This window comes from Prunus dulcis, chromosome 6 (assembly GCF_902201215.1).
Source record: "Prunus dulcis chromosome 6, ALMONDv2, whole genome shotgun sequence".
Classification (NCBI taxonomy): domain Eukaryota; kingdom Viridiplantae; phylum Streptophyta; class Magnoliopsida; order Rosales; family Rosaceae; genus Prunus; species Prunus dulcis.
Window position 1 is genome coordinate 29,087,710 of NC_047655.1, and position 26,378 is coordinate 29,114,087.

Consider the following 26,378-nt stretch of genomic DNA (forward strand, 5'->3'; position numbering starts at 1 on the left):
TTTGCTTTTCTATGGTGCGGCACCTTTCTGAATAAATAAAGACCCACCTCCGGTCTCAAAAACCTACATGAAACACAAGCACGTGCAACAATTAAGCAACAATATATGATGCATCAGAAATAATAATAGAGGAATAGGGTCACCAAACTCCATAGATATCAACTGAGGAGAGATTAACAGCTTGATGAGTATCAGCTGTGCTTTATGTGGACATATCCCCAGTGCTACCACTATTTCCCGTGACAACGGAGGTTTCATTTCCATGCTTAGACTCGTTGCTCTAACTCCTAATATTGTATTTAAATAGCATAGCCGCCCGGCTATACTTTTATAATTTCTATTTATAGAATATAGCCGCTCGGCTATACTTGTAAAATTTCTATTTATAGCGTATAGCCGCGCGGCTCTACTGTTAAACAACGGAGGTTGCATTTCCATGGTTGGACTTGTTGCTCTGACTCCTAATAGTTGCACATACTGAAGATGCTCTCTCATTAATGGAGCTCAAAAATCCACCAGGCATGAAGAGGGGGATAGAGTCAACCTTCTGAATAGACCTAAATCACAAGTATCACCTGTTTCATTGGACATGCTACTATGTCAATCCACATGAAGAGGGGATAGAGTTAGAGCAGCGATAAGGCAAGAGACAATAAAAAGGCGATCAGTTGGATTCTTGTTGTTCCAACGTCACCATCATCATCCATCCTCAATGACTACTTGTTTGATCTACATTCGCATGAGCATCAAACTGCCCAATCCCAATTTAATTAGGCTCGAACTCATATATCCTCCAATATCATGGTTTCATCATTCAATAACATTATCAAAAGCCTTAAACTCATTTCACAACCCAACTCATCATCCTACTTAATTCATCATGTGCAACAAAGAGTCAAACAACGCTTTTTATAGGTGCTACTTACTGTAACCGTTTTAACCTTTAAAAAAAAACTGAAAACGTTTCACAAGTAAAACAAATATCATTCCAAATACAAAGCACTGTATCAAGCAGAAGCACATTGAAACACTCTCACTTTCATGGGAACATTGCTTCAGGATCGCTTGTGAAGTTGCCAGAGCAGTATCATATATGCACTCTGCAGCTTCAATCCCCATCTTCCATAGAGACATCAAGTCTTCTAACATTCTTCTAGACCATAGCTACAGTGCTAAAATATCTGACTTTGGGACTTCAAAATCAATTCCTCTTGACAAAACTCACTTAACCACAGAAGTGCAGGGAACTTTTGGGTACATGGATCCAGAGTACCTTTAAAAATTCAAATGCATCTTCGTGTAACCGTGAAGCATGAGTTTCTACTCTTTCAATTCTCGCAGCTAACATTTCTGGAGGAGAAAGTTCATGCAATACAGTGGCATTATTTCTGCTAGTAGAATCCAAGGACCACATAGTTTTTGGTGCAGCCACGTCAGGTTGCTTCTGAGAACTCAAGTTTAAGTCAACATTGCATTCCACAGTGCCGCATGAATCTGCTAGTAAGAATTCTTTAGATAAAGTATTATAAGTTAAACACAATGTGAATTGATAATGTTACTGGTTCAAACGCATTCCTAGAAATTAATGAAGTCCTACCAGTGGGGGATAACAGACAAGTCCAAATAAGTGATCTGCCTAAATGAGGGGTTTCTGTTGCTTTAAGATCATCACTTGATAAAACTTGAGCTTCATCTCTTATCAATGCATGGGTTTTTCCTGGTTTACATAGAGTTACAGCTTCAGAAGAGGAGTCTCTAGTATCACTACTTTTTCTTAAATGATCTGTGCAAAGAACTTCAACATCCATTGCACTTTGAGCACACTGGCCAAGAAATTTTCCAGCCTGTTGTAAGGTGTCACTGCCTGTCTTTTCCTCATCATGCAGTTGCTCTTCTTCATGCATCAAACTGTCCCGATGAATGAAGTAAGCAATTAAAATATAAGAAACCAATAAGTTCTGAAGTTAATGTGAACCTACATTTTAGTTCCAGCGGCAGCAGATCCAGCATGAGCATATCTAAAATCAAAGATCTGTAGCAAAGAAATTAGATCGGTGATTACAAATTACATACAGAAATGAAGTATCGGGTTAAGAACGCACATAATAGTGGAGTCAGTCAGCCACTCGAGGAGAACTAAGCACTAACAATGATGCACCTTTTATTCTGACCTTGTTTTTATACATATGTATTATTATAGAATATATGTAAACAAAAATGTATTTTCCATGTCGCATCTTATTTTCTAATTCTCATTTCACATGATTGTGTTTGTGCTCATAGGCAGATACATTATTTCCAAATTGACAAAAGATAGGCTTCATATGACATACCTCTCTGGAGTGCTTCAAATCTGCTTCATGATCTACTGAGCAGTTTTCAGGGGAAGTTTCTTCATAAGAACTGGTATTAGTACAAACAGAATTATTCAATTTGGTTATCAATGAGCAGCTATTTTCCACAGGCAGTGATTTCCTTTGTATATTAGGCTCATCCATATCCTTTTTTCTTTTAATCCTTCGGCAGAAAGTAATCAATGGGGTGGTCAACTTGTTTTGCGCAGCTGAATCACCACCTAATTTATCTAACTTATTTCTAGAGAATGAATCAGTGTCTTCTAAGTTTGATGTATTCAATCTTGGCGAGCTACCATCACATTCAGAGCCGCTTTTTCTTTCAAATGCTGCTGCTGCTGCTGCTGCTGCTGATGATTTTTGTCTGACAAAATCAGCAGTAATTACAGCGGAATTCATCACCAATTGAGAAACTGACCTCCCTCCAACATTATTATCATCAACCAATGCTCCAGCATTAGCATTTGAAGATGAGCCAACTTTCTTGCCACTAGACTTATTCCCATATGCATCCCTTTGGGTGGGAACCTCGTCATACTTCTCCCTTCGGAAACCAAAATGAGATGTCCTCTTTGTGTAACTAATAGGCCTCTGGAGGTGTTCATTGCCATTACTGCAAGTATAAGCCGGCTGGAATAGTGGCCTCCTCCAGGCATTACCTCCTCTACAAGCATCAACATTGCAAAATGAAAGTCCGGGTTCATCTGCTGTATTTTCTTTCCAGATTCCTGTTTTTGGACCCAAGAAGTAGTGGTAGTCCAAAGAACTGCCTTGTGCTATCGAGTACTTGAATTGAGGAACACATATGCCACTCAAAAGTTTTGACTGTTCCTCTTCCCACCGCTCAGCTAAGTCCCTTGCCACCCTCCATGATGAGAAGTGCAATCTTGGATCCCTTAACATAGCATCCCAATTGTCCCTTCCATGTCTCCTCACACCTATCCATAGAAAATCCAACTCCTCTTCAGACCACATTGTACTATATGGCTTACATTTGTCATGAAAACTACTCCATTCATTGAAAGCTCTTGCTCGGCTTGCAATGCTATCATGCATAAGCCTGTGTCTCAATACTGATGATAAATGGCTCGAGGAAGATTGGAGTGCTGCATCTCGGATAAATTCTCTGGTTTCAATGACAGAGTTCAAGAAGGGAAACGCACTGAAGCAGGTATTGGTTGCACATCCTGCAGTTAAAGGGTTTTCTGGTAAGGATAGACCTAGTAACAGAGGAGATTCTTGTTCTGGTTGATTATTTTTGCCTCCCAACTGAAGAATTTTTCTTTGTTCTGAAGCTATAGAAGACGCCGCCACAGGCTGTGTTGTCACCGGGCGAAAAATGTCACTGGTTTTTTCTTCTGAAAATAGCTGGAATCAATTCCAAACATGAAAAGTAAAATAAGATTAGTTGACAGCCAAATCATCCCCAAAACTTCAAACAACAAGACTTACAACACTCACCTGCAGACATTGGTTTTTGGGTGTAATTTCCTTGGAAAATAGAGGACTAACTTTATCATCATCTTTGCAGCTGTCAGCAACTTCTAAAAATTCAAATGCATCTTTGTGTAACCGTGAAGCATGAGTTTCTACTCTTTCAATTCTTGCAGCTGACATTTCTGGAGGAGACAGTTCATGCAATACAGTGGCATTATTTCTGCTAGTAGAATCCAAGGAGTCCCACATAGTTTTTGGCACGGCCAGGTCAGGTTGCTTCTGAGAACTCAAGTTTAAGTCAACATTGCATTCCACAGTGCCACGCGAATCTGCTAGTAAGAATTCTTTCAGATAAAGTATTGTAAGTTAAACATAATGTGAATTGATAATGTTACTGGTTCAAATGCATTCCTAGAAATTAATGAAGTCCTACCAGTGGGGATAACAGAGAAGTCCAAATAAGGAAGTGATCTGCCTAAATGAGGGGTTTCTGTTGCTTTAAGATCATCACTTGATAAATCTTGAGCTTCATCTCTTATCAATGCATGGGTTTTTCCTGGTTTACATAGAGTTACAGCTTCAGAAGAGGAGTCTCTAGTATCACTACTTTTTCTTAAATGATCCGTGCAAAGAACTTCAACATCCATTGCACTTTGAGCATTCTGGCCACGAACTTTTCCAGCCTGCTGTAAGGCGGCACTGCCTGTTTTTTCCTCATCATGCAGTTGTTCTTCTTCATGCATCAAACTGTCCCGATGAATGAAGTAAGCAATTAAAATATAAGAAACCAATAAGTTCTGAAGTTAATGTGAACCTACATTTTAGTTCCAGCGGCAGCAGATCCAGCATGAGCATATCTAAAATCAAAGATCTGTAGCAAAGAAATTAGATCGGTGATTACAAATTACATACAGAAATGAAGTATCGGGTTAAGAACGCACATAATAGTGGAGTCAGTCAGCCACTCGAGGAGAACTAAGCACTAACAATGATGCACCTTTTATTCTGACCTTGTTTTTATACATATGTATTATTATAGAATATATGTAAACAAAAATGTATTTTCCATGTCGCATCTTATTTTCTAATTCTCATTTCACATGATTGTGTTTGTGCTCATAGGCAGATACATTATTTCCAAATTGACAAAAGATAGGCTTCATATGACATACCTCTCTGGAGTGCTTCAAATCTGCTTCATGATCTACTGAGCAGTTTTCAGGGGAAGTTTCTTCATAAGAACTGGTATTAGTACAAACAGAATTATTCAATTTGGTTATCAATGAGCAGCTATTTTCCACAGGCAGTGATTTCCTTTGTATATTAGACTCATCCATATCCTTTTTTCTTTTATTCCTTCGGCAGAAAGTAACCAATGGGGTGGTCAACTTGTTTTGCGCAGCTGAATCACCACCTAATTTATCTAAGTTATTTCTAGAGAATGAATCAGTGTCTTCTAAGTTTGATGTATTCAATCTTGGTGAGCTACCATCACATTCAGAGCTGCTTTTTCTTTCAAATGCTGCTGCTGCTGATGATGATTTTTGTCTGACAAAATCAGCAGTAATTACAGCGGAATTCATCACCAATTGAGAAACTGACCTCCCTCCAACATTATTATAATCAACCAATGCTCCAGCATTAGCATTTGAAGATGAGCCAACTTTCTTGCCACTAGACTTATTCCCATATGCATCCCTTTGGGTGGGAACCTCATCAAGACTTGTCGGAAAGGATTTAATTGATATTTGTCTTGTGCCAGATACTTCAGTGTGTTTCATTTCTTTATGGGGCTTATCTAGGCATTGGAGATGATACGACTGAAGGCATTTGCCACAGTGCTTCAGGTTACCCCCGACACAGCACACAAAACATACATGGCATACCTGCAAGAAAAAGAGGCAGGTGAGACAGAATATAGCGATGACCTTAAAAACAAATTATAGGTCTAAGACAACTAAGAGAAGATCTTCGTAGAAACCTGAATTAAAGAACCAAATCTAAATGTTCATCTCAACCAGATACGCTTTCAAGGGTTGGTTGAATAGGGCAAATTCTGGTGGTATCTGGTAATCCCTTAAAACCTTTTGTCCTTTCAGTATTTTTTCAAGAACGAAATTATTAGGGGAAAAATAGGGAAGGATGGATTATTAAATTATCTACAAAAGATGATTGACATACAACATATATGCCTATGAAACAAACTAAAAAAAGTGAACAGGTTCCAACTTTCTAAAATCTCACCGCAGAATTTCTGTTATAATGTTCTGATGAACGCTTATCAATCAAATGAACTTGCAAGTCTGGTGGTTTGCTTAAAGAAGTATCATCGGGAGCAACAAAAAGTGAATTATGGCACTCATGTCCCTGTACAGGATCTGTTCTTGATTGCCGCTTTCGCTTATACGTTAGCAACACTTTGCTTCCTGACATTTAAGCTTTCAAAAAGAAATCTTGCTGCAATTCCAAACTCTAGGACCGCATTTTTCACATGAAATTTGTATTTATTCCACTATGTTCAGTCTCATTTCAACACAGAATAACCTGCATATGTTAAGGAAGAATGTCCAATTAAGTAAACAGCAAGTCATGACTCATATAGTTAATACAGTATACAGTTATGAGTAGCAACACAATGATAGCTGAAGGGCAAAAGACGGATTTCGACTACTCTGAAATAGTAGTAACATATTAAAGATTGTACTAACATTCTCCACCTAAAACACAGGCAGTGAGGTACAAGCATAAATGCCATTTGCATATTAAAGAATAAGCAAAGCAAGAGAAGCTAAACGCATGCCATTCACAGAACCTTGTTATTGGCAAGACCATAGAAACTCCATGATAGGACAACTTCATCATTTCCTTCCACAGAAGACAGACACCAAGTCAGCAAATTTTGTATTTTTTTTCTTCTGCGCCGTGTCGTCAGTGCGAAGAGAGAAGAATATAAGGCGCGAAACAGGGAGAGGAATGGAATTGGATGAATTAAGAGTCTCATGATCTCTTCTTTTATGGACCTGACTTGTGCTTCACTGCCTCGGCTTCCCAATCTCAAGCTCAAATTTGCAGCTAAATTTTTTCAATTTCGGGTTTCAGACTTTCAGTCAATCGCAGTGTTTGAAAAGTCGGCCTAGGCGGGCGGCTAGGCGGCTAGGCTGGCGGCGGGCGGCTAGGCTGGCCTCGGGCGGCTAGGCGGCTAGGCGGTGGCTAGGCGGACGCTAGGCGGCGGCTAGGCTGTCGCTAGGCGGCGGCTAGGCTGTCGCTAGGCGGTCGCTAGGCTGTCGCTAGGCGGCTAGGTAGTGGCTAGGCGGGCGCCTAGGCAGGTTGGGTCTTTTTTCAGCGCCGAACCCGGAGGACGAAGCAGTGACTGCGAGAGAAAGTTCCGTCCACTGCGACTGCATGCTTCGTGTTCGTTCGAATATATTTAAAATGTTCGAATTATTTAGAAAGTATGGCCGTGCGGCTGTACGGTTATAATTTCTAGCCTGCGGCTATAACGGTAAAATATTGTATTTAAAGCTGATCGACTATAATGTGAGAGTATAGCCGCGCGGCTATACTATTATCATATCTATTTGTGCATGTATCAAAATAATGGCTTAAATGTTAAAATGATCCCTGTGTTTTACTTATTTGGCCAATTTAATCCCCGTGTTTTTAATTTGACCAATTTAATCCCTGTGTTCTATTCCGTTAGTCATGTTGTCCATTCCGTCAAATTAACTTAAAACATTCGTTAAAGCTTTAAAAATTAATAAAAAAATATTGAGTTTAGTTTACGAATAAATAAAAATTATGAACACAAATAACAAAATTAAATATAATTACAAAATAAAAAATTTGGAAACCCAACAGCCTCTATGTCCTTCTCTGATGCCGCCTCCACCGAGAACTAAATCAAGACTAGGCCTCCATTCTAGTTTGTTGCCATACTCACAGCAAGGAGCATCATTCTCTCTGGCAAGTACAGATACATCCCCAGGAAAAAGCAAGGAAAGCTCGATGATGTTAGTCCAACTGTTGGCTTGATGCCATAAAATCATCTTCACCTCCCTACAAGAAGTCCTATAGTTTACAACACTTCTTTATATAGTAAACAAAAACAGAATGGTTCCACCTACTCAAAACTCAAGAGGGGATGCCGCCTACTGCTAAAATCCCGGTTTTTGCAACAGTTGCGTTCTTTTATAAAAAAAATTGAAACTAGTTCATCTTGCTATGATAAACCACATTGGTGGTTGCTCTATAAGAATTTAATGTCAAAAAAAGATTTTATCCGTTCAGATTATATGTAATATTGCATCCCCTTCAAATTATACCCACATGGTCCTTATAATCCATTTACCTGACATGTTAAGGAACTTCAAAAACTATCCTAATTGCCACTCACACTGCTAATATAATTTCGGATGATCGTATTCTTAACTACTCTGGTTAATAGTAACCTATTTCCATTCTTTCTTTTAATATTATTATTATTTCTTTTTTAGAAAGCCACTGTTTCTATGTTAGATGTGTAATATCAAACTTCCAATGATTACTGCATCAATACAGATCCTAGTTTTTTAGTACAGTAATATATTTATTTTTCACTCAAGTCATGTTTTGTTGATAGATTTTACCTTTTTGAACCAGAGCAAAATCATTAACTCCAAAACTAAAAACAGTATAAGAGAAAAGAAATGGCACATATACTCCAAAGGAAACGTATCATACAAATATCAAGGCAGTTACTATGGCTGAAATCAAAACTTGCAAGGAATCGTACTGATCCAGATTATGAAATTGCATCAGCAACCAACTGAAGCTTCCTCATTTATGAAGTCAGCACGACTAGTTTGTTAACAACACTCGCAAAAAACGAATTTCAATCAAATAGAAACCCACAAAAGAAGATGGAATATAAAGGCATACCAATTTCTGAGCTGTTTTTGGTGTGTCCTTTCGAGAATGAAGGAATACCATTGCATGTTAACCTTGCCCGAGTGATTCAACAACCTGGCAGAAAAAATATCAATCAGTTAAATAATCATTCAAATACATATATTACACAAAGGAGAGCCTAAGGAAAAAGAAACCTTCTTGTAGCATATACCATTCTGCAGTTCTGTAAAATTCTGCTCACTAATACCGATATACTGCTGTGCAAGGGCACAGGGAGATAACTAGAATCAAAGAAGAAGAGTCCTGCTTCTGGATTCACTCTCAGAAACTGTAATTTAAATAGTATTGCCTTTTAAATATTAATGTTTAAAATTCTAAAGTGTATTTTTAGGAATTTTTGCGTAGGATTCTTTTCTGAAAACGAGTTTGATAGAAGAAAAGAATGGGGTATAACTGGTAGGAAAATAGAGTAAATATACAGATAAAATAGTTCACAAAAACAATAACCTCAGTCTCATTCATGTGGCGTCTCAACACTTCATTGTATGTTTCAACACTCGAGCATTGAACATAAAAGTGGCTTGCAATTCGACCAATTTCTGTACAATAGAAGTTGCTACTTTTCTCATCAAAGCGCATCATTTTTGCTTTGTCCAGGGCACGTGCAGCATCTGCTATGAGAGCTCTTTGCTTTAAACTCAAGGAAGGATGCAAAATGCAGAAAGGACGCTCTAATAACACTTGGTGCAGTTCAAGTATGAACTCGCAGAGAATAGCGACAACTGAAAGAAAACAGCAGATAGATAGCTAAAAAGCTAACTCAAGGTTTTTGAAATATAATCAAAGTCGGATTACAAGAGTTGTCCATACAACATACTTATAAGAGAGAATCTGAAACAGAAGATTAAGACCATATTTAATGACTGACAGCAAGTCCTAGGTCCAGCCCAACAAACGTGAGTCCCAAGTCATCGACTATACTCATCTTGAAACATGATAGGTTTCCTAACATCTCTCTTGGGCTTAGTCCTTGCAATGCTAGAATCATTAAATGATTGGGCATTGGAAGTAGTTTTGCAAGCTGTCTCCATCAATGGCTCTCCATCATGAGGGGCAAGCACAAGCCCGTTATGCGGGGACTGCGGTGGGTTGTCATGAAGGGCCTGCACAGGCACGTCAGGTGCATCAAGCGCCAGCAATTCCACAGCGTATGGAGGACCTACCAAACCAGCTGGAGGTACCATAAAACAAAAATAAATTTTAAAATCAAAAATTTAAAATAAAAAAAATTTGGTAGAGCCGTGCGGCTATAAAAATCAGAATTATTAAAAAAAATTAAAGAAACCAGAATGAACATACCTATTCGTGGCCCTCTCAAAGGAAACCTGCCAAGCCAGCTGTTAATGTACAGGGGAAAGTGTCCGTGGTCCGCAAGATTTAAATCTTTCTTTGGCCCCTTCTTTCTTACTTCAACCACCACATCAGGAAGCTCTGGAATCGAATCCAGGTCTATATTCTCGAAACCAAACTGCCTAGCATAGTTGTTTGGTTTGTGAGGGACGACTATGTGATAATTGATGCACAGAGTCACTGAGCATGCCTTAGCCAGCTGAAGGGTATAACGCTCATAACCCTCCCTTAGAAGAGTATGGCTAAGCCTCTGATAAGGCCGCTGTATGAACTACAACAGTAAATACAACATAAATTACATAAGAACTATATTTCCATATAGGCTCCAAAATTCGGTTGCATTTAGTTAAGAACTGTATTTAAATAAGTCTTTTAAATGACTTACATTTTCATCAGTCACGTTCCCCAAAATTTGCATGTAGACTCCAAACTTGGGAACTGTGTTCGCCTTCAAGCGTTTGTGGAGAAGGTGGGACCACGACACCATTAATGGACACTCCATCGGGAGATCCACTGTCTCCCCTATCAGCTCTGTACGTAGTGGCTTTATATGCTCTATTGCAAATACCTGGACGAGTAATAAACAAAGATCAGAAAAGTAGATAAGTTAAAACATCAAATCCAAATTTAGTTAAAGTGAGAATGGTGATGTTTAAAGTACTTACCATGAGAGCATAGGCCAAGCCGTTTACGATTCCTCGATCCAAAGAGTTGTACAAGCTCGCCCAAGCGGCTGCGCCCCACGCATAGCTACCAACCTCCTGAAGATTGTCCAAGAGCCCCAAATACTGGGCAGAAACTAATCCAGTGCAGTCATCGGGTATTAAATATGACCCAATGACATACATGATGTAGGCTCTAAGATAGTGTGCCCACCCATCCTCATCTGGACGTACTGGGTTATTACTATACTTTTCTCTTAACCAACTAAGCCTAATCCTCCCTCCATCCAAAGACTCTGGAGGAGGATCGATACCAAAAGCATTAAAAAATACATTTTCGGTTTTCCCTATCCTACCAATAACCGGTCTACCGTCAATCGGCATACCGGTGATGAGAAGGACATCTACTAAACTAAAATAGAGTGAATTACCATTAAAGATAAAACACTTTAAATTACGATCATAGTGTCGTAGCAAAGCATTTAGCATGGTACAATCCAACCTCATTTGGAACTTAAAACGTTCAAAGAATCCTAAACCTATCCTAGTCAATGCCTCCCTAAGTTCCTCTGTTATTGGCCAACGCACCAAATTGTTCAACGGTTCATGTGGCGTCTAAAAAATGTTTATAAAAAATAAAATAAAAAAACACATATTAGTGTCTAGTTATACTACTGCTGGCCAGCCTTGCAATATCTGAAATAAAATGGGCAATAAGTTACTTACATGTGGGGCCGGAGCCGGAACTGGAGCTAGAGCTAGAACCGGAGCTTCCATATCTAGAGCTTCAATATCTAGAGCTTCCATAACTTCAAAAGAATGAAAGAAAACCCCAAATTTCAGATGATGAGTAAATAACAAAAGTGTTAAATATGTTATGTACCATTTCAGAAATGTTACAAAAACAAAGTACAATCACATGTAACATGCCAAAGTGGAAACTGATAAGCAGAGTATAAACCACCTTAATGACATTACATTGCGTTATATTCCATAAGCTCAGATTAATTTAATCTCAGGCCCCAAAAGCCTTAATAGACCAAGAAAGATTAAAGCTAGAATAATTATATGTGAAGGATCTCTATGTTTAATCTGTCTACTCTATGTGAAGGATCCCTATTAGGGATCTTGAATTTGGGTTTAAGCTCATGGATAAAGTCCATAAAACCTGCCCCCTCAGCTGCCTTAATAAACCCAAAACCAATTAGCCAGCTAAACATATTTCATTCAACAAATCCTAACCAATCATCAGACCAAACATTTTTCATTAAAACAGCAGCCATTTAAACATATATCATTCAAGAAAACAAGAAATCCAAACCAACCAACCATATAATAAAGTAAAAAACACATGCATTTAAACTCAATCCTAGCAGAAAACCATGTAAACAATTCCAACACACAAAAGAACAGCTAAACCCTAGCAGTCTCAATCAAACCTAACAGAAAATCAACATATACATTTAATTACATCATTAAAGTTCAATTATACCTAAATAGCAGCACCAGCACAGCAAAACCCTAGCTCAACTTGCCCAATTTCTGTCCAAAAACAGAAAAACCCCCCCTCAATATGAAATTCAGAAAATAAAAACCTTATTTAACCCCTACTTCAACCCTCAAATTAATGTAGCCGACACCTAATTTAGGAGAAACCAACTCAAATCCAAACCCCCAATTTAGCAGAAAACCCAATAAAAAACACTCTAATCGAAACTCAAATCAAAACCCTCTAATCTAACCGAAAAATCCAAATTCAAACCTTATTCAACACTTACCCAGCGACGAAGAAGAAGAGACAGCGACGGTGGAGGTGAGAGGTTTCAGAGAGATTAGGGATTTGATTTCAGAGAGACGAGAGATTTTCAGAGGTTTCAGAGGTTTTCAGTCTCGGGCCATGCCTATTAAGTGTAGTACCCTCAAAGCGACACTTAATTTTTGTCTTTTTTATTTTTATTTTTATTTTAAAATATTGGCCCTTATAAAATTACTTTTTTAAAAAAAGTTAATGATGTTTACTGATGGCAAGTAATGAATTTTTAGGGACTTTTGATGTCAACCAAGTTGCTCTATTTCAAGAGTTGATTATGTCTTTTCTCTAACTTTGATTTGAATGGAGCAAATAAGCTTGAGTTTCTAGCAAACAACCATTATTCAATACATCTTTGTCCACCAAAAAAAAAAAAAAAAAAAAAAAACATTATTCAATACATAGCATGAAAACAAGTACTTGTTCTTCCCAATTAAAACCATCAACCAAAGCCACAAATCTCGAAACAGTGACACCGAACAGGTTGTGGAGGTGTATTCATGACAGATGACAAATCGACTCTCTTTGTTCACTTGTTCAATATCTAATTTGACTGAGGCATGTCTAATACATGCAGACAATACCTCTGAATTGCATAGTTAAGGTTACTTGATTGTACATTTGATTGAAATGGTAAATTGTCCTGCTTGCTAATGTTTTAATTTTTTTTTTTTATGTGTATTGTATTAGCCTCTTGAAGAACCAGTGAAAATGACCAATATTATTCTTCACGCTCTGGATACGTTCAGGCACATTGTATTCTTATGTTTCTTTACATCTGAAAGCGTTCATATAGTTCTTTTCTCAGGAGGTGTTTTGGCTACTCCTCCACATGATTCTTCACTAGTCCACAGCAATGTTTTCTTCCTATCATGTGCAAGACATCAGAAATGTGAAATTCTGATATCCTCTTACTAGGTTACTTAACATTACATCGTTTTTGTTTTGCTCGTCAAACAAATCTTCTGCAGATGCCTTTGTTTTCATTATTAGATAATGTCTATTAGGGCCAATTCCGCCAGGGCAGTAAAAACTGTTATTGGAAGTGTTTTTAATACACTGAGAAAGATGTGATGCTTTGGTAGGGAGCTTGGAAATTTACAAAGCTGAACGATTCTTCAAGAGACTTAAGAACTATATTCAAACACAGTTTCTTTCTTGGTCTTGCAACCCTATGAACTTGCCTCTCTCAATTTACAGCATTATCTACAAACCTGACATCATCAGGCAGAAGATTAGTAGAAAACACGTCGAGATTCAAGTATAACAAATCATCTGCAATCTGCAGAAGAAACCTCACCTTTTTTACCAACTAAAGAATCCCCTTTTGAAGCACCTACAGATGTATCCACTTCAAATGTTGGCATCTCCAATGTGGGCACTATGGGAGGTTTTATTCTCCTGGTAACTGTCATCTTCAACCCTTCTGTGGTGTGAATTGTTGCTCCCGTAGTCATCTTGACCTGCTTGGAGAACCATTCTTTAGACAGAAATAGAATCACATACTTTAAGTTCAATATAACACTACAGGTTTTTACAAGTTCACTCAGCTTATAAAACTTATTGTGGTTCACAACAATGCCACCAACAAATACACAATTCGAAAGAGTTCCAATTGGGCTAGATATAATACATGCAGGAAACAACACGGGGCTACTTACCTCAGGAGCACCAAGTGCCATTTGAAAGTTAAATCTTCGAACAAGCATTGCAAGTGCTACCACAGTCTGTAAATCAGCAATGAGAGTGTTTCAAAATGCTTTATTTATTTGGGAAAAGGAGAAGCTTTGAAGGCTTGTATATGATCATCATGAGAGGCATGCAAAAATTTCAGTGATTTATATTCATAAAGTTATATAAATATTAAAATCAAAAAAGTTGACCATCCAACAAGTTCAAATATTCTACCTCGTATGTGGCAAACATGTCACCTACACATTTCCGTGGTCCTCCACCAAAGGGCAAGTAACTGAAATAATAACTACCACAGTAATTTATTTGTGGAAAGAAAAAAAACATTCAAGAGAAAATTGAACCCTGAATCCCATGTCATTCCCTGAAACTGATTGAAATTATACTAACTACTAAGAAGCTGCTGCATTCTGAAAATGATTTTTTTTTTTTTTTCCTCAGAAAAGATAGCACAGAATAGATTAAATAATACAGTGTCGTGCAACTTCAATAACTTGTACATTTGCAGTAATTTAGCCCTTTTTCGTGCTAAAACTGGTCATATGCAATGTTGATCCAAGAAGTATAGGATAGGTTTGTTTATTTAGAATGTCAGATTCATTAAGATTTGAACACGTTTATGATGTACCAGATACATCTAGAACCATCTAATATGGAATGTGGCAAAATAAATACAGAAAAGGCATACTTCTTTCAATTGTCATCCTCCAAACTCCAAAAAATATTAATAATATTTTCTTTTCATATTTGAGTGTGCAATGATACCACACATTAATCGAACTTCTGCAGCCCCATTTTACCCACACACAAAAAATTGTACAATGCTCATCCACCAAGGATGTTAACATTCAGAACTTCAATAACCTGACAGATCAGTTGTAACTCCAATATCTTGTGATATGTATCAAATTCAGAGAATAAGCAAGAGATGAAATACCGAAAATTTTGGTTCGTCTCATTTGGATTGGGTCCATCTAATGGCCATCTTTCAGGCTTAAACTTATCTGCATCATCCCATTGTTTTGGACTGCGATGCAGATTCCAAATACAAATAAATATATCCTCATTCCTGTAAATGAAAAGATAAAAATGGCATTAGATGTTGCATATTAACAACATATTCACAGTAGATTTTCTAGGTATAACCTTTTAATAGAGTAGTCTCCAAGCCTGTCATCCTCAAGAGAACGACGAATTAACACAGGTGGTTGTGGGTAAAGCCTCAAGGACTGCAAAGGAAGAAGGAAAGTTAAACCAAACAATAAAAAATGACCATTTATACAGAAAATTAACTTTCTAAATCCTTCAGATAAAAGCTGATATGCTTACCTCATTAATAACACGAGTTGCATACTTGAGTTTCTTCACATCTTCAATTGTTGGACATCTATCTCCTAGAACGGAATCAGCCTAAGAACATGAAGAACTATAATTAAAGCGAAACAATATGATATAGGCTAAAGTATTCATGACTCCTGTGATTCTTTTGGTAGAAATACGGGTGCATTAAAATTAAAGCTCTAACATACCTCCTCTTGGAGCTTCGACATGACGCTAGGCTCCTGCAGCCAATCAAAAGGTAAAGTCGTGATGAAATTTGTAGTCCTCATTTATTTAATAACTTTCTAATCTATTTTAAGAAAATGAATTAAATATATTTGATTCAAAATAGTTATATGCTGTAAATTCATCACACCCTTATAAACTTTGCAAGCATCTCAGATTTACAAGTTGGTATAGTTCTGCATTTCAAGTAAAGATCCATTTTATTTCCCAAAATTCCCGGTTACAGGGCAAGGAGTAAGCCTCAAGGAAGATCCATATTACTATGCACTAAAGAACATAAAAGTGAGAAATTAGTTCCTTTACTAGGCCTCAAATGTGTTACCGTGGAAAGAAGATAAAAGGTCCATGTTAAAACTGCAGCTGATGTTTCATGCCCAGCAATAAGCATTGTCATCAAGTCATCACGGAGTTGCTTGCTAGAAACCTACAAATAGTTGTGTAAAAAGTTTAATCATTTGAGCTGGTGACAAGTGTGTATGATAGTTGCAGTTACATACATCATCCCCAGACGCCAAAAGGAAATGGAGAATACTAGGATCTTGTTCATTCATATACTCCTCATGAAACTGTAGCTCTTCTTCGTCTACCATCCTCTGCAGATGACAAACAAAAATAATAACAATAACAAAACTGCATCAGCTTAGCAGCCATGCCCAGCCATGTATCATTTTGAAAGAAAAAGGAAAAAAAATTGTGATTGGAAATATAGTAGCAAATATTATCAAGAAAAGAAAAAGAAAAAAAAGAGGGCCACAGCTCTATGTTGTGCCAGCAATTGATGACTTTACCTTGCAAATTGCTATCAAATCATCCAGCGTAGTATTGATTAGTTTGAGGGCTGTTGCGACCTTTCTTTGTCGTGGTGAAATGTCTTTCCATATTGGGATTTCCCATACTGGTATTGGTGCAACACTACGATCTTCTGCTTCTCTCAGGACAGTGTACACAGCCTGCTCTAGCCAAAATAGAAAGACAGCAATATGTTAAGTACTGCTATAAAATCAACTACAAAAGAGAATTGATGAAGATAAGTGGAAGCTAAATAGGAAAGAACATCGTATAACCAAAGCTAAGATAAAAGGAACGAAAATAATACCTCAACTATCCCAGTGTCATTTGTTAATGAATCAAAATCATAATTAAAAAGTGCCTTGCCAATGATGTCCAGTGTCAAACGGGAGAAAAGTGACTCCATCTCTACATCTTCCCCATCAGATGCAGCAGCATCTAGCTTTTGGCAAAGCCTCTCTGTAGCTTCTCCAAAGAGATTAATCATAGCTGCTACATACTACAATTTTAAATAAAAAACTAGAATCAACAATAAAAAAAATAGTTACAAATAGTTCCTATGGTCTGCACCAAGGTTTACCTTACAGTGAGGTAGCTCCAAAATTGCATGAGAAATTGGACAAGGTTCTTATTAGGCGTACAGTTCATAAAATTTCTATGTGCAGTTTTCTAAGAAGAAGGTTTTTCTTCATAATAGACAAAATCAATGTGCTCTTTAAATTTTTTAAAATTGGTTAACGTACATAATATTGTAATCTTTCTGAATTCCAAGGAGCAATTTGGAGGAACAGCTGTTCTACAGCAAAATCAAATTACAATTCCTCAAAATTGCTCCTTCTGATGCAGGGAACGGTGGGAAAGGGTACACAACACCTTCTGATGCAAGTAATAGTTGAATTACATCAGAACATTTGTTCCTCCTAATTCTGATTTTGGTTTTCATATCACAGGTCTTGGTTCACACTTTGATATCCCACTTTTCCCTTAAACAGGCTTTTCTTCCACTGGATACATTGAATGTAGGGAGCAGAATAAGAACGAAATACCTTCTGATGCAATGCGGGGACTATAGCACGTCGTCGAACACGCCATATTTCACCGTCTGCTGGGATGAGTCCTTTCCCCATGACAAACTCTAGAATTTCAGCCAAGATTCCCTGTGCACAAAGTAGCTATCAACTGAAAGACAGACAGAGAGAGGACAGGAAAAGAAATTAACCAATTGGGTTTACCTTTGAATAAGCCTTTGAATTATCCCTTAATATATGTTTGGCAATGGAAGGATCAGAAACGATCAAAAAGGACTGCAGAAAGAATCAACAAGTAATTCACTGAGAACAGCGGCACTGCCGTCATAACAATCTAATAAGTTTGAGAGAGACTACTACTAATCAAATGAGATATATATTAGAAATAAAAACCTTTGGTCCAAAGGTCAGCCTGTAAATTCCACCATAAGTGAGGTAAAGCTCATATAGTGGGATGAAAAAGGCCTCACTTTGAATGGCACCAATTGCACCTTTTGCCTCTGGAATTTTGGGAGAGCCATCATGTGCATCAGCCCAACTGAATAAAAAATCTAGAATCTCCCGAGGAACACCCAACTTCGACAAACCGTTCTTCAATTGAGATGGATAACTAATTACCACATACAAAAGACTTGGAGTTATGAATCAACACACAAAAATTTGGATGTATAATAACACAAAAGTAAAGCTTTCCAGCTAGCTTCTTCTAGTATTAAGTATGTTCAAAATTCGGTGACAATTTTAGTCAGAAAATTTAATCAAATGTAGCTGAAATTGCCCAACATAAGCAAAACTAAACCCATAGTTCAATCTCTAATAAGTATACCCAGTTTTCTCGACAGTGAATTCTCCTGAGGCAATCCGAGCAGACAGCTCAGCTCGCCTTTTCTCTTCAAGCAACCGCTCCACGCTCTTCACACCATCCACAGAATCAGGCTCTCTTCCATTAGAAGAAGAGCATGTAACCATAGATAAACCAAAAGTTCCTGCAAAACCCACCAAAAGGGTCAATAATGGTAAGCAAAAAGGAGCTGAAAGATCGAAACTTTTGTAGAATGGACGACCTCTCTGCTTGGTGGGTCTGAGTCTGTTCGAGTGAATCTTGGCTTGGAAGGTTTTGGTGGGGACGAACTGAAGCAGAGGAATAGTGGCAGCCATTGGTTACAGGGACAGCCTCAGCCCTCAGGATTGGCAATTGAGGGTGTCGGGCAGTGCCAGCAACTGAGAAAGAAGAGCATAAGAAAGAGACAGAGAGGAAGGAAGGAAGATGATAACGCAGAGGCCAAATGTGGCCGTTTTCTAGCGCACGCACAACGCAATTGGCGAGTGAAGAAAGAAGTATCTTTTTCAAGTGGTGCTTGCTCAGCTAACTGCTAGATACCCGCCCATTAAACTCCAAGGGTGTCAACGATTCGGTATTTTGACCCGACCCGAAATGAGTGACAAGTTATTAATATTCATTTCATTCTAATCTCAAAATATGCTCTGTCATTACTTCGTTTCGTTTATAAAACAACACAAATTAAACTGTTTTATTTATTAAAGAACATCTTACAGTAAGAAGAATAAATTAGTGTTTTCATTCCATGGAATAAAACACGATATTGTTGGGTTAAGTATGTTAAGATTAAGCTTAATCATTCCTGTGAATCTATGTCATTCATAAATAAATAGGATTGATGGTTGGTTTGGTTGTATAATGAATATCATCTTAAACAAATATTTAAACAAGTCATGACTTGTTACAATTGCTACATACTTAGCACATGTAATCTTTCACCGTCCTGATTAATGATGTTCATGTTGATCCCCGAGTCTTCTAATAATTTCACCTCAATAGAAATGTTTAACACGAATACACTCTATGACCACGAATGTTCTCATGTCACTTTATTTCCCTAAGAATTAACATGAAAATTCAGAAACCATATATAGTTGCATTCCCTCCAAGTTTCAGCCAAGATATAGCAACATAGAAAAAGCGCATGCAGATGCTCACACCAATATTATAACCAAAACTCAAATTATCATTTGGTTCCTAATAATAATTCACTAAATATAAAAAGAAATTAACCCAACAAAACCAAATCAAAATACCAAGACTGATCCCTTTTCCGGGATTTATTTATAATTAATGAAAACAAAGTAGACGGCTAAGGATTATTCTCTGCTCCAAGTTCCAGCATATCATATCATATAGCAGCAAAATTCACTGATCTTCATGGTGTATGATTCCCTCCTGCAAACATGAAAAAGAATCAAGTTGAATCAACTTATTTGTAATTAATAGCAGGATTAATTATATTATTGTACAAATTAATTAATGATAATTACGCACCATTGTTGCGCCTCTGCATCCCAAGAAAAAGTCGCAGGTGTGGATCCACTGGCAATCCCATGGCTTCATACATGGGATCATAAAGCGAGTTCTTGATAGGCCTGCAGGGGTTTATACATAATTAATTTGATGAAGAGATCACATTATTATACCCGTATCACTAATGAAATTAATTAATGATGTTTTAATTACTTTGAGGCTGGAGCATTAGGAATAATATTGTTGCCATAGTTTGGGCCTTGGGAGGCTTGACCTAATTGCGTCGACCAATGAGCTCTATTGGGTGCATGAAGGTTTGGTGTTGGTGCAGCCATGTTGATGTTGTCTTCCCAATTATTCATTGTCATCTACATCATACATGTGTGTAAGTAATGGAACCACAGACAAATATCAATAGTGTGAAATTAAGTAAAACAAAAGATTAATTAATTAAGTCACCCTTGGTGTCCTCGCCACTTCTGTCACTGGGTATGGATGTCCACCAGCAAAGTTTCCGGCCATTATTCCGTGCTGAAAAAGAATTTCAGAAACCAAATATGTATCGATTTAAGACGTTGAGATAAAATTATGGGAATATTATACAGCCATTTAGTTACAGATTATAGCTACATATTAATATGTGATCTGAGTAGCCTTAGAAAGGCTTGAAATCTCTCTTTAAAAATCTATTAAAATATGTTATGCAATATTAATATGGGTTATCTTCGTCTTCAAGTTAACCCTTGAAATACTTTCCGTTTTTCAAGTATTCTCTATTTTTTGTGCATGACAAGAAATTTCCATAGAAAATTCTGTGCAAATTATGTGTATGCCTGCATGTATGTGTACTACTATAGGCCGCATAGATAGAATTTTATTTTACAAAAAAAAAAAAAAAAAAAAAAAAAACACTTTTCTTCTACTAGTTAGGGCTCATTTGGGAGTGATTATAGATAAACTACTAATCACTTCTATAGAAAAGTGATTCTCCATATATATAATCACTACAAGTTATCATAGGAAGAAACATGGGGTGCTTCTACCCAAAAGTGATTATGACTATCTAAAATCACTCACAAACAAGCCCTTAATGAATAGATAAAGTACTAATTATATATATATAACCACATTATTTTGAAGACAATTAAAACTTATTAATTAAGAACAAGCTGCACATCCATTTCATACTGCGATACAAAACTTGAGATAGAGAGAGAGAGAGAGAGAGAGAGAGTATAGAAACTTGATGAGGAAGAATAATATGCATACTTGCTGAGCAGGGATACTGTGGAGTTGAGGAATCTGCTGGCCTCCAAAGTTTCCAGCAGCCTGGCTTTGGAAAAATCGTTGGAAATGCAGGTCTTCGCCTCTGTATATATGACGCAAGTTCAATAGTATGTTAACGAATACTAATTTCCATTTGATCTATATATACTTGACTGGAGAATCTAAAAAGGGGAATTTGGCAATATATAAAATTATTTTGATTCAAATGACCACATACAATTAATTTAATTTTTTTCAATTTAAAAATAAGAAAGGTACAATGTATGATTTCACATATTTTCTTTCTTCCCATATAATATAATTATATTCATGTATTGTTAACATTCCATTCAAACCCTTTCTTCGAAACAAATTTTAAATAAAAAAACTAAAATATTTTGAATATGAAACAATAATAACAACAAAATTTAAAATAGGAAATCTGGCAGACCAAATAACTATAGGTTATCTCGGACAAAATGAACAAGAACTAAATGTTTTAACAGATATGTCTTATGAAAATCAAACTCAGACAGTCATGATCATAGCTACATGATTAATTAATTATACCCAAAAATAGTTGGAGGCTGATTAGTGGATCTCATGAATGCAGTATTTCCATTGTCCAATAGTGGCTGCACCTGCACATGCATATAGACAACAAACAAACAACATCGTATATATAATTAACTCAAGGAATACCATTTTAATGATTAAATTTGGCATTTTAATTCCTCACCATCATGTGGGAGGTGTTTGACTGACGGTGCATATTTTGGCTCCCAAAAGCAGCACTGCTTCCACTTCCGCTGTCCAGGTTTCTGATTGGGGTTTGATCAAGAGGGAACAGCATGCTAGGATTGGTACGGGTGTTGTTGTTGTTGTTGTTGTTTTCTTGTGCCATGGTTGGAAATTGAGAGCTAAACACAGCAGCTAGGGTTAATATGATTCGTATATTGGAACTACTCTCACAATATATACACTTGAATTAGTAGTATTCTTAGGATATTAGTTAATATTGACTGAAGAAAAAGGATATTAGTTAGGTTAAGAAACTGATAGCTAATATAGCACTCAGATTTTCTGTCATATTAATTGTATATAGCACTGAGATATATACATACTAGAGAATTTGCTGAAAATACTGCTGGTTATGGTGGCTGCCACTTGGCACAAAACTGCTCGACTCATTTCCAAGCAAACAACTGAAGGGAATTTCAGAGCTAATAAGTGAGTAGTACTGATCAAGATCGGCTTGTGCATCCACCTGATTATATATCAAAATCATGCATCTTAATTATAATTATTAGTTTTAATATTTTTATAATTAATCAATATATATCAAGTATATAGTATACTGAAATAAAATTAATTATTAACAGCATACTCCAGGTGATGCCCCTCCTGCTAATGCAGAATCAACTGAAGGGCTGGAGTGTGAGGGAGTATTCGGAGTGCCGCTGGCAGCACCACCCTCATATGTCACCTGTGGATCCTCCGGCAGCCTGTAAGTGCGAGTAATAATAAATTAATTCAGATCCAAAAAATTATTATCAGCCCCAAAATTAAAGAAATAATTAATCTAAATTAAGCTATTTTATATTATATTACTGTTGGTCATGGGGCAACATTGTTGCAGGATCCTCATCATCACTACTACTAGTAAGATCCTCCTCCTTGTTTTCAGAAATTGGTTGGTCATCGTCCATTATTTCCACAAGAGATGCCTCATTATCCATAGATTGGATCACTTGCTCCTCATCCACACCGTCCACTACTTGTTCATCATCAATGGCTTTCACTGGTTCATGATCACCCTCAGCTTCCAGTTCTTGCTTATCCTCCACTACTTCCCCCTGCTGCAGGTAATAATAATGGATCAACTTGTTTAACTATATTATTAATCTATGATTAATTCATTTATCATTTATCATTTATCTTACAACATGATCATCCTTTTGTGACTGCTGGGATGCATCTTCATGTGCACCACGTAGCTTTTGCTGAAAATGATTAATTTTAAAAACAAATAATTTTACAAATAAATAAAACACAAAAAATAACTATAATACCAACTCTCATAATGTAAGCATATGCATATAGATAAATTAATGCACAACGTCTAAGCTTGATTCATGATGACTAGTACGAGCTATATGCTCCCTCAAATTATTATTACCAAATCCAATTAGATTTACTCCAAAGATAGTTGTAATAAATCTTTTTAGAGATTCTAACAGCACTCATACTGATGTAGTTGTCAAAATTAGTTCACGCATTACCCCTTTATCGCTCTTAGCTTTACAAGTGTCTTCAAGTATGTTGTCGTTGGTAGGCTTTGAAGTATCTTCAAGCTTCTTGTTGCTAAAATTGGTCTGATCAGTTGACATGGTGAAGTAGTAGAGATCCTGAAAAAGATACCCAAAAACCTCAATCAAAATCTAGAAAATTAAATATGGCAAAACAAACATTTCAAAATAGAATTAACAAAAGTAATCATCACAAAACTAAGTGATCCTTCAACGGCGATTCTTTCAACATGTAGGATATATCGTAAACGTTGTTGAAGTAATCAAATATATATGAGCAAAATGTGTAAATAAGGAAAATGTAAACAAAACTCATCGGCCGTTTGTTTTTATATGATACACTTCATGGAATTCAGAACATTCCGACCGGCAACTTTTGACTAAATTAACTTCTATTTGTTTGAAACGTTAAATTGAAAACGTCTCAAATTGAAGTGTTATTTAAAAGAAAGAGAAGTAGTAAACAAAACATATAAAGAATTGAATACCGAGGTTGTTTTTGCTATCCTAAGGAGGAGGCGGAGGTGGAGAGGTGGAGGTGGAGGTGGAGGTGGAGGCGGCACCGATTCTTAATCCCGATAAAATATTATAGCGATATATATATATAGGAGCAGTTGAAGCTTTAGAAAAGAAATACTATAATTTGGAAAAAAGCGGAAAAGGAAAAAGATTGCGAAAACTTAATAAGGAAATCCCACGTTAGTTCTAATGTTCACCATGATCTACATTATCATAATCACTGAATTTATAAGAGAATTTGCGATTTGACAAACTCAAGTATATAGTGTTGTATTCAGATTTAGGAGGGAAAACCCAAAAAAGGAATTATTTGAATTTTGTAAATATATGTCTCCTAACTACAGGCAAAGACCCTGTGCATGTATCTATAAAAACTTATTTCTCTTTATAATTCTTCCTAGAATTCATAAAATAATGTATACATGGAAAAATTAATATTATAGAAACGTATGTATTTACCAAATTGCCACAACTTTATATGTACACCGCTACAGATGAGTTTTCTTTGTGTGTGTATATTTGTTCGAAATTGCTATATACTTTCAACATTAGTATGTATGGCATTGGCAATCAGATTCCTTACAAATACTATTACTAAATAAGAATATAATATGCATGCACGTAGCAAATTAATTAATGAAATGCCTATTTAGTCAAATACCAGAAAATTTAAGGAGGACAGAGGGCAAAAACTTATCTCGATATCGTTGTATACATTTTATCTATTATATAATATAGGAGTTTTTATTTGTATATATTGAAGTTATAGTTTTATCTTTTGACCCAAAAAAAAAAAAGTTATAGTTATAGTTATTTATATATTTTTTTTTTTGTGGTTGAAGCAAGGACTAGTGTTCTTTATATGAAGAATGGGCTAAGTTTGTGATTAATTTTGGAAACATTAGACTAAATATTAGTACTAAATTTTTCTATACTAGAAAGATGTGTAATTCATGAGAGCCGTCATATGGTTCCGTACGCTCTTGTTCGTAGCTATATGTTTCTTTTTTTGTTATTAATTCAAGTGTTATAATATGAATGGACTTCAAGTTTGTATTTTAGAGTATATTAATCATATATATAAATGAAGGAATAACACAATAAGTACGGTGAGAACGAAAAATGGCTTGTGTGTGATTAATGTAGTTGAAAATTTTGAGTTAAAACTGCATGGCAAGTGAGATCGTATCAAGAAATGCTTTTATGTTTTTGTTTTAAAACTAAACCAAAAAGAGATGGAAAGAGAAATGAGAGAGGAAGAACGAGGAAAGAAAAATAAAAAATGTGAAAATGGTATGTAAAAGCAAAATTTTAAAGTTTGAAACAATCTAAAAAGCAAATGAAAACATTATTAATCGTATATGTGACTCATTTTACTTGATTATCTGTAACGCATACCTAATTTAAAGATAGATATAGCAATAACATACTCCATGTGTGCACAAACATTTCACTTAAAAAGAGGTGTAACATGACTATATATAGGAAATCGAGTTCAAATATTTGATAAACTAAGTGACGAGTCGAGTGAGTAGAGTAATTCACTTAATATGATTCAAAAATTATTAAACGTAAATTATTGCCAGTCATTTATCAGAAAAATAAAATAAAAATTCTGACAACTGAGTGATCTAACTAGCAGGGGTAACATGCTAACTAGTACTATATGGGATGCATGAATATTGCAAGTGTGAAAAAAATCACATGCTGAGTTGTTGATGCTATGCATGTACAGATCTTATGGCAAGTGTCAAAGAGATCATACTGACTTTTTACTTTTTATCTTGTATTTGCTTGCAGCAGTTGTTCCAAGAATCGAAGCTTGGGGAAATGTTAGGACACATGTAAGTCTAAACTCAAAATGGGGAAATACTAAGTTAACTCAAATAAATTCATGTTAATTTATGACGATTTACTAATACTTTTCTAATATTTTCGTTGTAAACACATGCTGAAATTTCTTTATATGTTAGTATATTTTTCTTTATAGATATCTATCACGTTATAGTACCGTAATGAACAAAGCATTCAAACAAAATGTCACATTATCGCCTATTAAAAGTGACAATTTAGAGGGATCTATTTGTCACAAACAAATTAGAATTACTTATGATAGTCACTCCGCATTATGTTCATATGCATTTAAATTTATGGTTTAGCATGTGTAACAAAGATAAAATTTTATATCTAATAAAATAAATAATTTTTTTTTTATATATATGTACATGTATGTTTAACAAACGGCAGTTCCATCTCACTCTAAATTGGATTAAATTTTCCCTTTTGCAGATTTTCTTTTTCGAGAGACCTTTGCTGGATCTACATCCTCACA

At 36.2% G+C, this 26,378-nt stretch overlaps 6 protein-coding genes and 1 long non-coding RNA gene across 9 annotated transcripts; all 7 read right to left on the reverse strand.

Annotated features, from left to right (window-relative positions):
• Positions 1 to 993: 993 nt before the first annotated feature.
• On the reverse strand, positions 994 to 2,681 carry LOC117630072. Its single transcript, XM_034362811.1, has 4 exons — positions 2,334 to 2,681; positions 1,980 to 2,032; positions 1,598 to 1,908; positions 994 to 1,494 (listed from the first exon to the last, which is right to left on the reverse strand). The coding sequence occupies exons 1-4, from the start codon at positions 2,496 to 2,498 to the stop codon at positions 1,226 to 1,228; spliced, it is 798 nt and encodes a 265-aa protein (XP_034218702.1). The 5' UTR covers positions 2,499 to 2,681; the 3' UTR covers positions 994 to 1,225.
• Positions 2,633 to 4,534, reverse strand: LOC117630636. Its single transcript, XM_034363331.1, has 4 exons — positions 4,225 to 4,534; positions 3,816 to 4,120; positions 2,757 to 3,722; positions 2,633 to 2,704 (listed from the first exon to the last, which is right to left on the reverse strand). The coding sequence occupies exons 1-4, from the start codon at positions 4,532 to 4,534 to the stop codon at positions 2,633 to 2,635; spliced, it is 1,653 nt and encodes a 550-aa protein (XP_034219222.1).
• Positions 4,535 to 4,547: 13 nt separating this feature from the next.
• Positions 4,548 to 6,836, reverse strand: LOC117630071 (protein CHROMATIN REMODELING 4-like). The gene is made up of 4 exons (XM_034362810.1): positions 6,604 to 6,836; positions 6,036 to 6,335; positions 4,964 to 5,677; positions 4,548 to 4,662 (listed from the first exon to the last, which is right to left on the reverse strand). Exons 2-4 carry the CDS (start codon positions 6,222 to 6,224, stop codon positions 4,606 to 4,608), a joined length of 960 nt encoding a protein of 319 aa, XP_034218701.1. The 5' UTR covers positions 6,225 to 6,335; positions 6,604 to 6,836; the 3' UTR covers positions 4,548 to 4,605.
• Positions 6,837 to 7,579: 743 nt separating this feature from the next.
• Positions 7,580 to 9,370, reverse strand: LOC117630074 (U5 small nuclear ribonucleoprotein 200 kDa helicase-like). The gene is made up of 4 exons (XM_034362812.1): positions 9,186 to 9,370; positions 8,873 to 9,006; positions 8,709 to 8,792; positions 7,580 to 7,847 (listed from the first exon to the last, which is right to left on the reverse strand). Exons 1-4 carry the CDS (start codon positions 9,318 to 9,320, stop codon positions 7,619 to 7,621), a joined length of 582 nt encoding a protein of 193 aa, XP_034218703.1. The 5' UTR covers positions 9,321 to 9,370; the 3' UTR covers positions 7,580 to 7,618.
• Positions 9,371 to 9,480: 110 nt separating this feature from the next.
• Positions 9,481 to 12,697, reverse strand: LOC117630070 (protein MAIN-LIKE 2-like). Of its 2 annotated transcripts, XM_034362809.1 has the most exons (7): positions 12,529 to 12,697; positions 12,243 to 12,292; positions 11,477 to 11,559; positions 10,754 to 11,365; positions 10,474 to 10,656; positions 10,038 to 10,359; positions 9,481 to 9,909 (listed from the first exon to the last, which is right to left on the reverse strand). In XM_034362809.1, exons 3-7 carry the CDS (start codon positions 11,555 to 11,557, stop codon positions 9,647 to 9,649), a joined length of 1,461 nt encoding a protein of 486 aa, XP_034218700.1. In that variant the 5' UTR covers positions 11,558 to 11,559; positions 12,243 to 12,292; positions 12,529 to 12,697; the 3' UTR covers positions 9,481 to 9,646. The 2 variants fall into 2 exon arrangements, with proteins under 2 accessions (XP_034218700.1, XP_034218699.1); XM_034362808.1 differs by lacking the exon at positions 12,243 to 12,292 and having other exon boundaries at positions 9,483 to 9,909; positions 12,529 to 12,667.
• Positions 12,698 to 13,266: 569 nt separating this feature from the next.
• Positions 13,267 to 18,976, reverse strand: LOC117630067 (protein LUTEIN DEFICIENT 5, chloroplastic). 2 transcript variants are annotated; one of them, XM_034362802.1, is made up of 17 exons: positions 18,700 to 18,976; positions 18,462 to 18,621; positions 18,029 to 18,245; positions 17,840 to 17,911; positions 17,654 to 17,764; positions 16,915 to 17,106; positions 16,607 to 16,768; positions 16,316 to 16,411; positions 16,141 to 16,242; positions 15,782 to 15,814; positions 15,582 to 15,662; positions 15,399 to 15,481; positions 15,190 to 15,321; positions 14,469 to 14,529; positions 14,222 to 14,287; positions 13,861 to 14,023; positions 13,267 to 13,766 (listed from the first exon to the last, which is right to left on the reverse strand). In XM_034362802.1, exons 1-17 carry the CDS (start codon positions 18,791 to 18,793, stop codon positions 13,750 to 13,752), a joined length of 1,842 nt encoding a protein of 613 aa, XP_034218693.1. In that variant the 5' UTR covers positions 18,794 to 18,976; the 3' UTR covers positions 13,267 to 13,749. The 2 variants fall into 2 exon arrangements, with proteins under 2 accessions (XP_034218693.1, XP_034218692.1); XM_034362801.1 differs by having other exon boundaries at positions 13,267 to 13,774; positions 18,700 to 18,969.
• Positions 18,977 to 20,064: 1,088 nt separating this feature from the next.
• LOC117629863 lies at positions 20,065 to 20,422 on the reverse strand. The gene is made up of 3 exons (XR_004586164.1): positions 20,412 to 20,422; positions 20,166 to 20,320; positions 20,065 to 20,074 (listed from the first exon to the last, which is right to left on the reverse strand). It is a non-coding gene; the product is annotated as an uncharacterized LOC117629863 (long non-coding RNA).
• Between the last annotated feature and the right edge of the window lie 5,956 nt (positions 20,423 to 26,378).

Bases quoted from the DNA above. Each gene is read 5' to 3' on its own strand.
- LOC117630072 (XM_034362811.1), bottom strand. From the start codon at position 2,498: ATGGATGAGCCTAATATACAAAGGAAATCACTGCCTGTGGAAAATAGC. The intron at 2,033-2,333 runs GTATGTCATATG...TCTTTGCTACAG, and splicing joins ATTTGAAGCACTCCAGAGAG to ATCTTTGATTTTAGATATGC. The intron at 1,909-1,979 runs GTAGGTTCACAT...TCATCGGGACAG, and splicing joins GCTGCCGCTGGAACTAAAAT to TTTGATGCATGAAGAAGAGC.
- LOC117630636 (XM_034363331.1), bottom strand. From the start codon at position 4,534: ATGCATGAAGAAGAACAACTGCATGATGAGGAAAAAACAGGCAGTGCC. The intron at 4,121-4,224 runs GTAGGACTTCAT...TCTTACTAGCAG, and splicing joins CTTCTCTGTTATCCCCACTG to ATTCGCGTGGCACTGTGGAA. The intron at 2,705-2,756 runs GTGATGAATTCC...AAAAATCATCAG, and splicing joins GGAGGTCAGTTTCTCAATTG to CAGCAGCAGCAGCAGCAGCA.
- LOC117630071 (XM_034362810.1), bottom strand. From the start codon at position 6,224: ATGTCAGGAAGCAAAGTGTTGCTAACGTATAAGCGAAAGCGGCAATCA. The intron at 5,678-6,035 runs GTGAGATTTTAG...TTTTTCTTGCAG, and splicing joins ATTATAACAGAAATTCTGCG to GTATGCCATGTATGTTTTGT. The intron at 4,663-4,963 runs GTATGTCATATG...TCTTTGCTACAG, and splicing joins ATTTGAAGCACTCCAGAGAG to ATCTTTGATTTTAGATATGC.
- LOC117630074 (XM_034362812.1), bottom strand. From the start codon at position 9,320: ATGATGCGCTTTGATGAGAAAAGTAGCAACTTCTATTGTACAGAAATT. The intron at 9,007-9,185 runs GTTATTGTTTTT...TTTAAATTACAG, and splicing joins GCCACATGAATGAGACTGAG to TTTCTGAGAGTGAATCCAGA. The intron at 7,848-8,708 runs GTATGCCTTTAT...GACTTCTTGTAG, and splicing joins CAAAAACAGCTCAGAAATTG to GGAGGTGAAGATGATTTTAT.
- LOC117630070 (XM_034362809.1), bottom strand. From the start codon at position 11,557: ATGGAAGCTCTAGATATTGAAGCTCTAGATATGGAAGCTCCGGTTCTA. The intron at 10,657-10,753 runs GTAAGTACTTTA...TTACTCGTCCAG, and splicing joins GCTTGGCCTATGCTCTCATG to GTATTTGCAATAGAGCATAT. The intron at 10,360-10,473 runs GTAAGTCATTTA...TTACTGTTGTAG, and splicing joins GGAACGTGACTGATGAAAAT to TTCATACAGCGGCCTTATCA.
- LOC117630067 (XM_034362802.1), bottom strand. From the start codon at position 18,793: ATGGCTGCCACTATTCCTCTGCTTCAGTTCGTCCCCACCAAAACCTTC. The intron at 15,482-15,581 runs GTAAGCATATCA...CTTCCTTTGCAG, and splicing joins CAACTCGTGTTATTAATGAG to TCCTTGAGGCTTTACCCACA. The intron at 14,288-14,468 runs GTAGAATATTTG...GCTGATTTACAG, and splicing joins ACATGTTTGCCACATACGAG to ACTGTGGTAGCACTTGCAAT.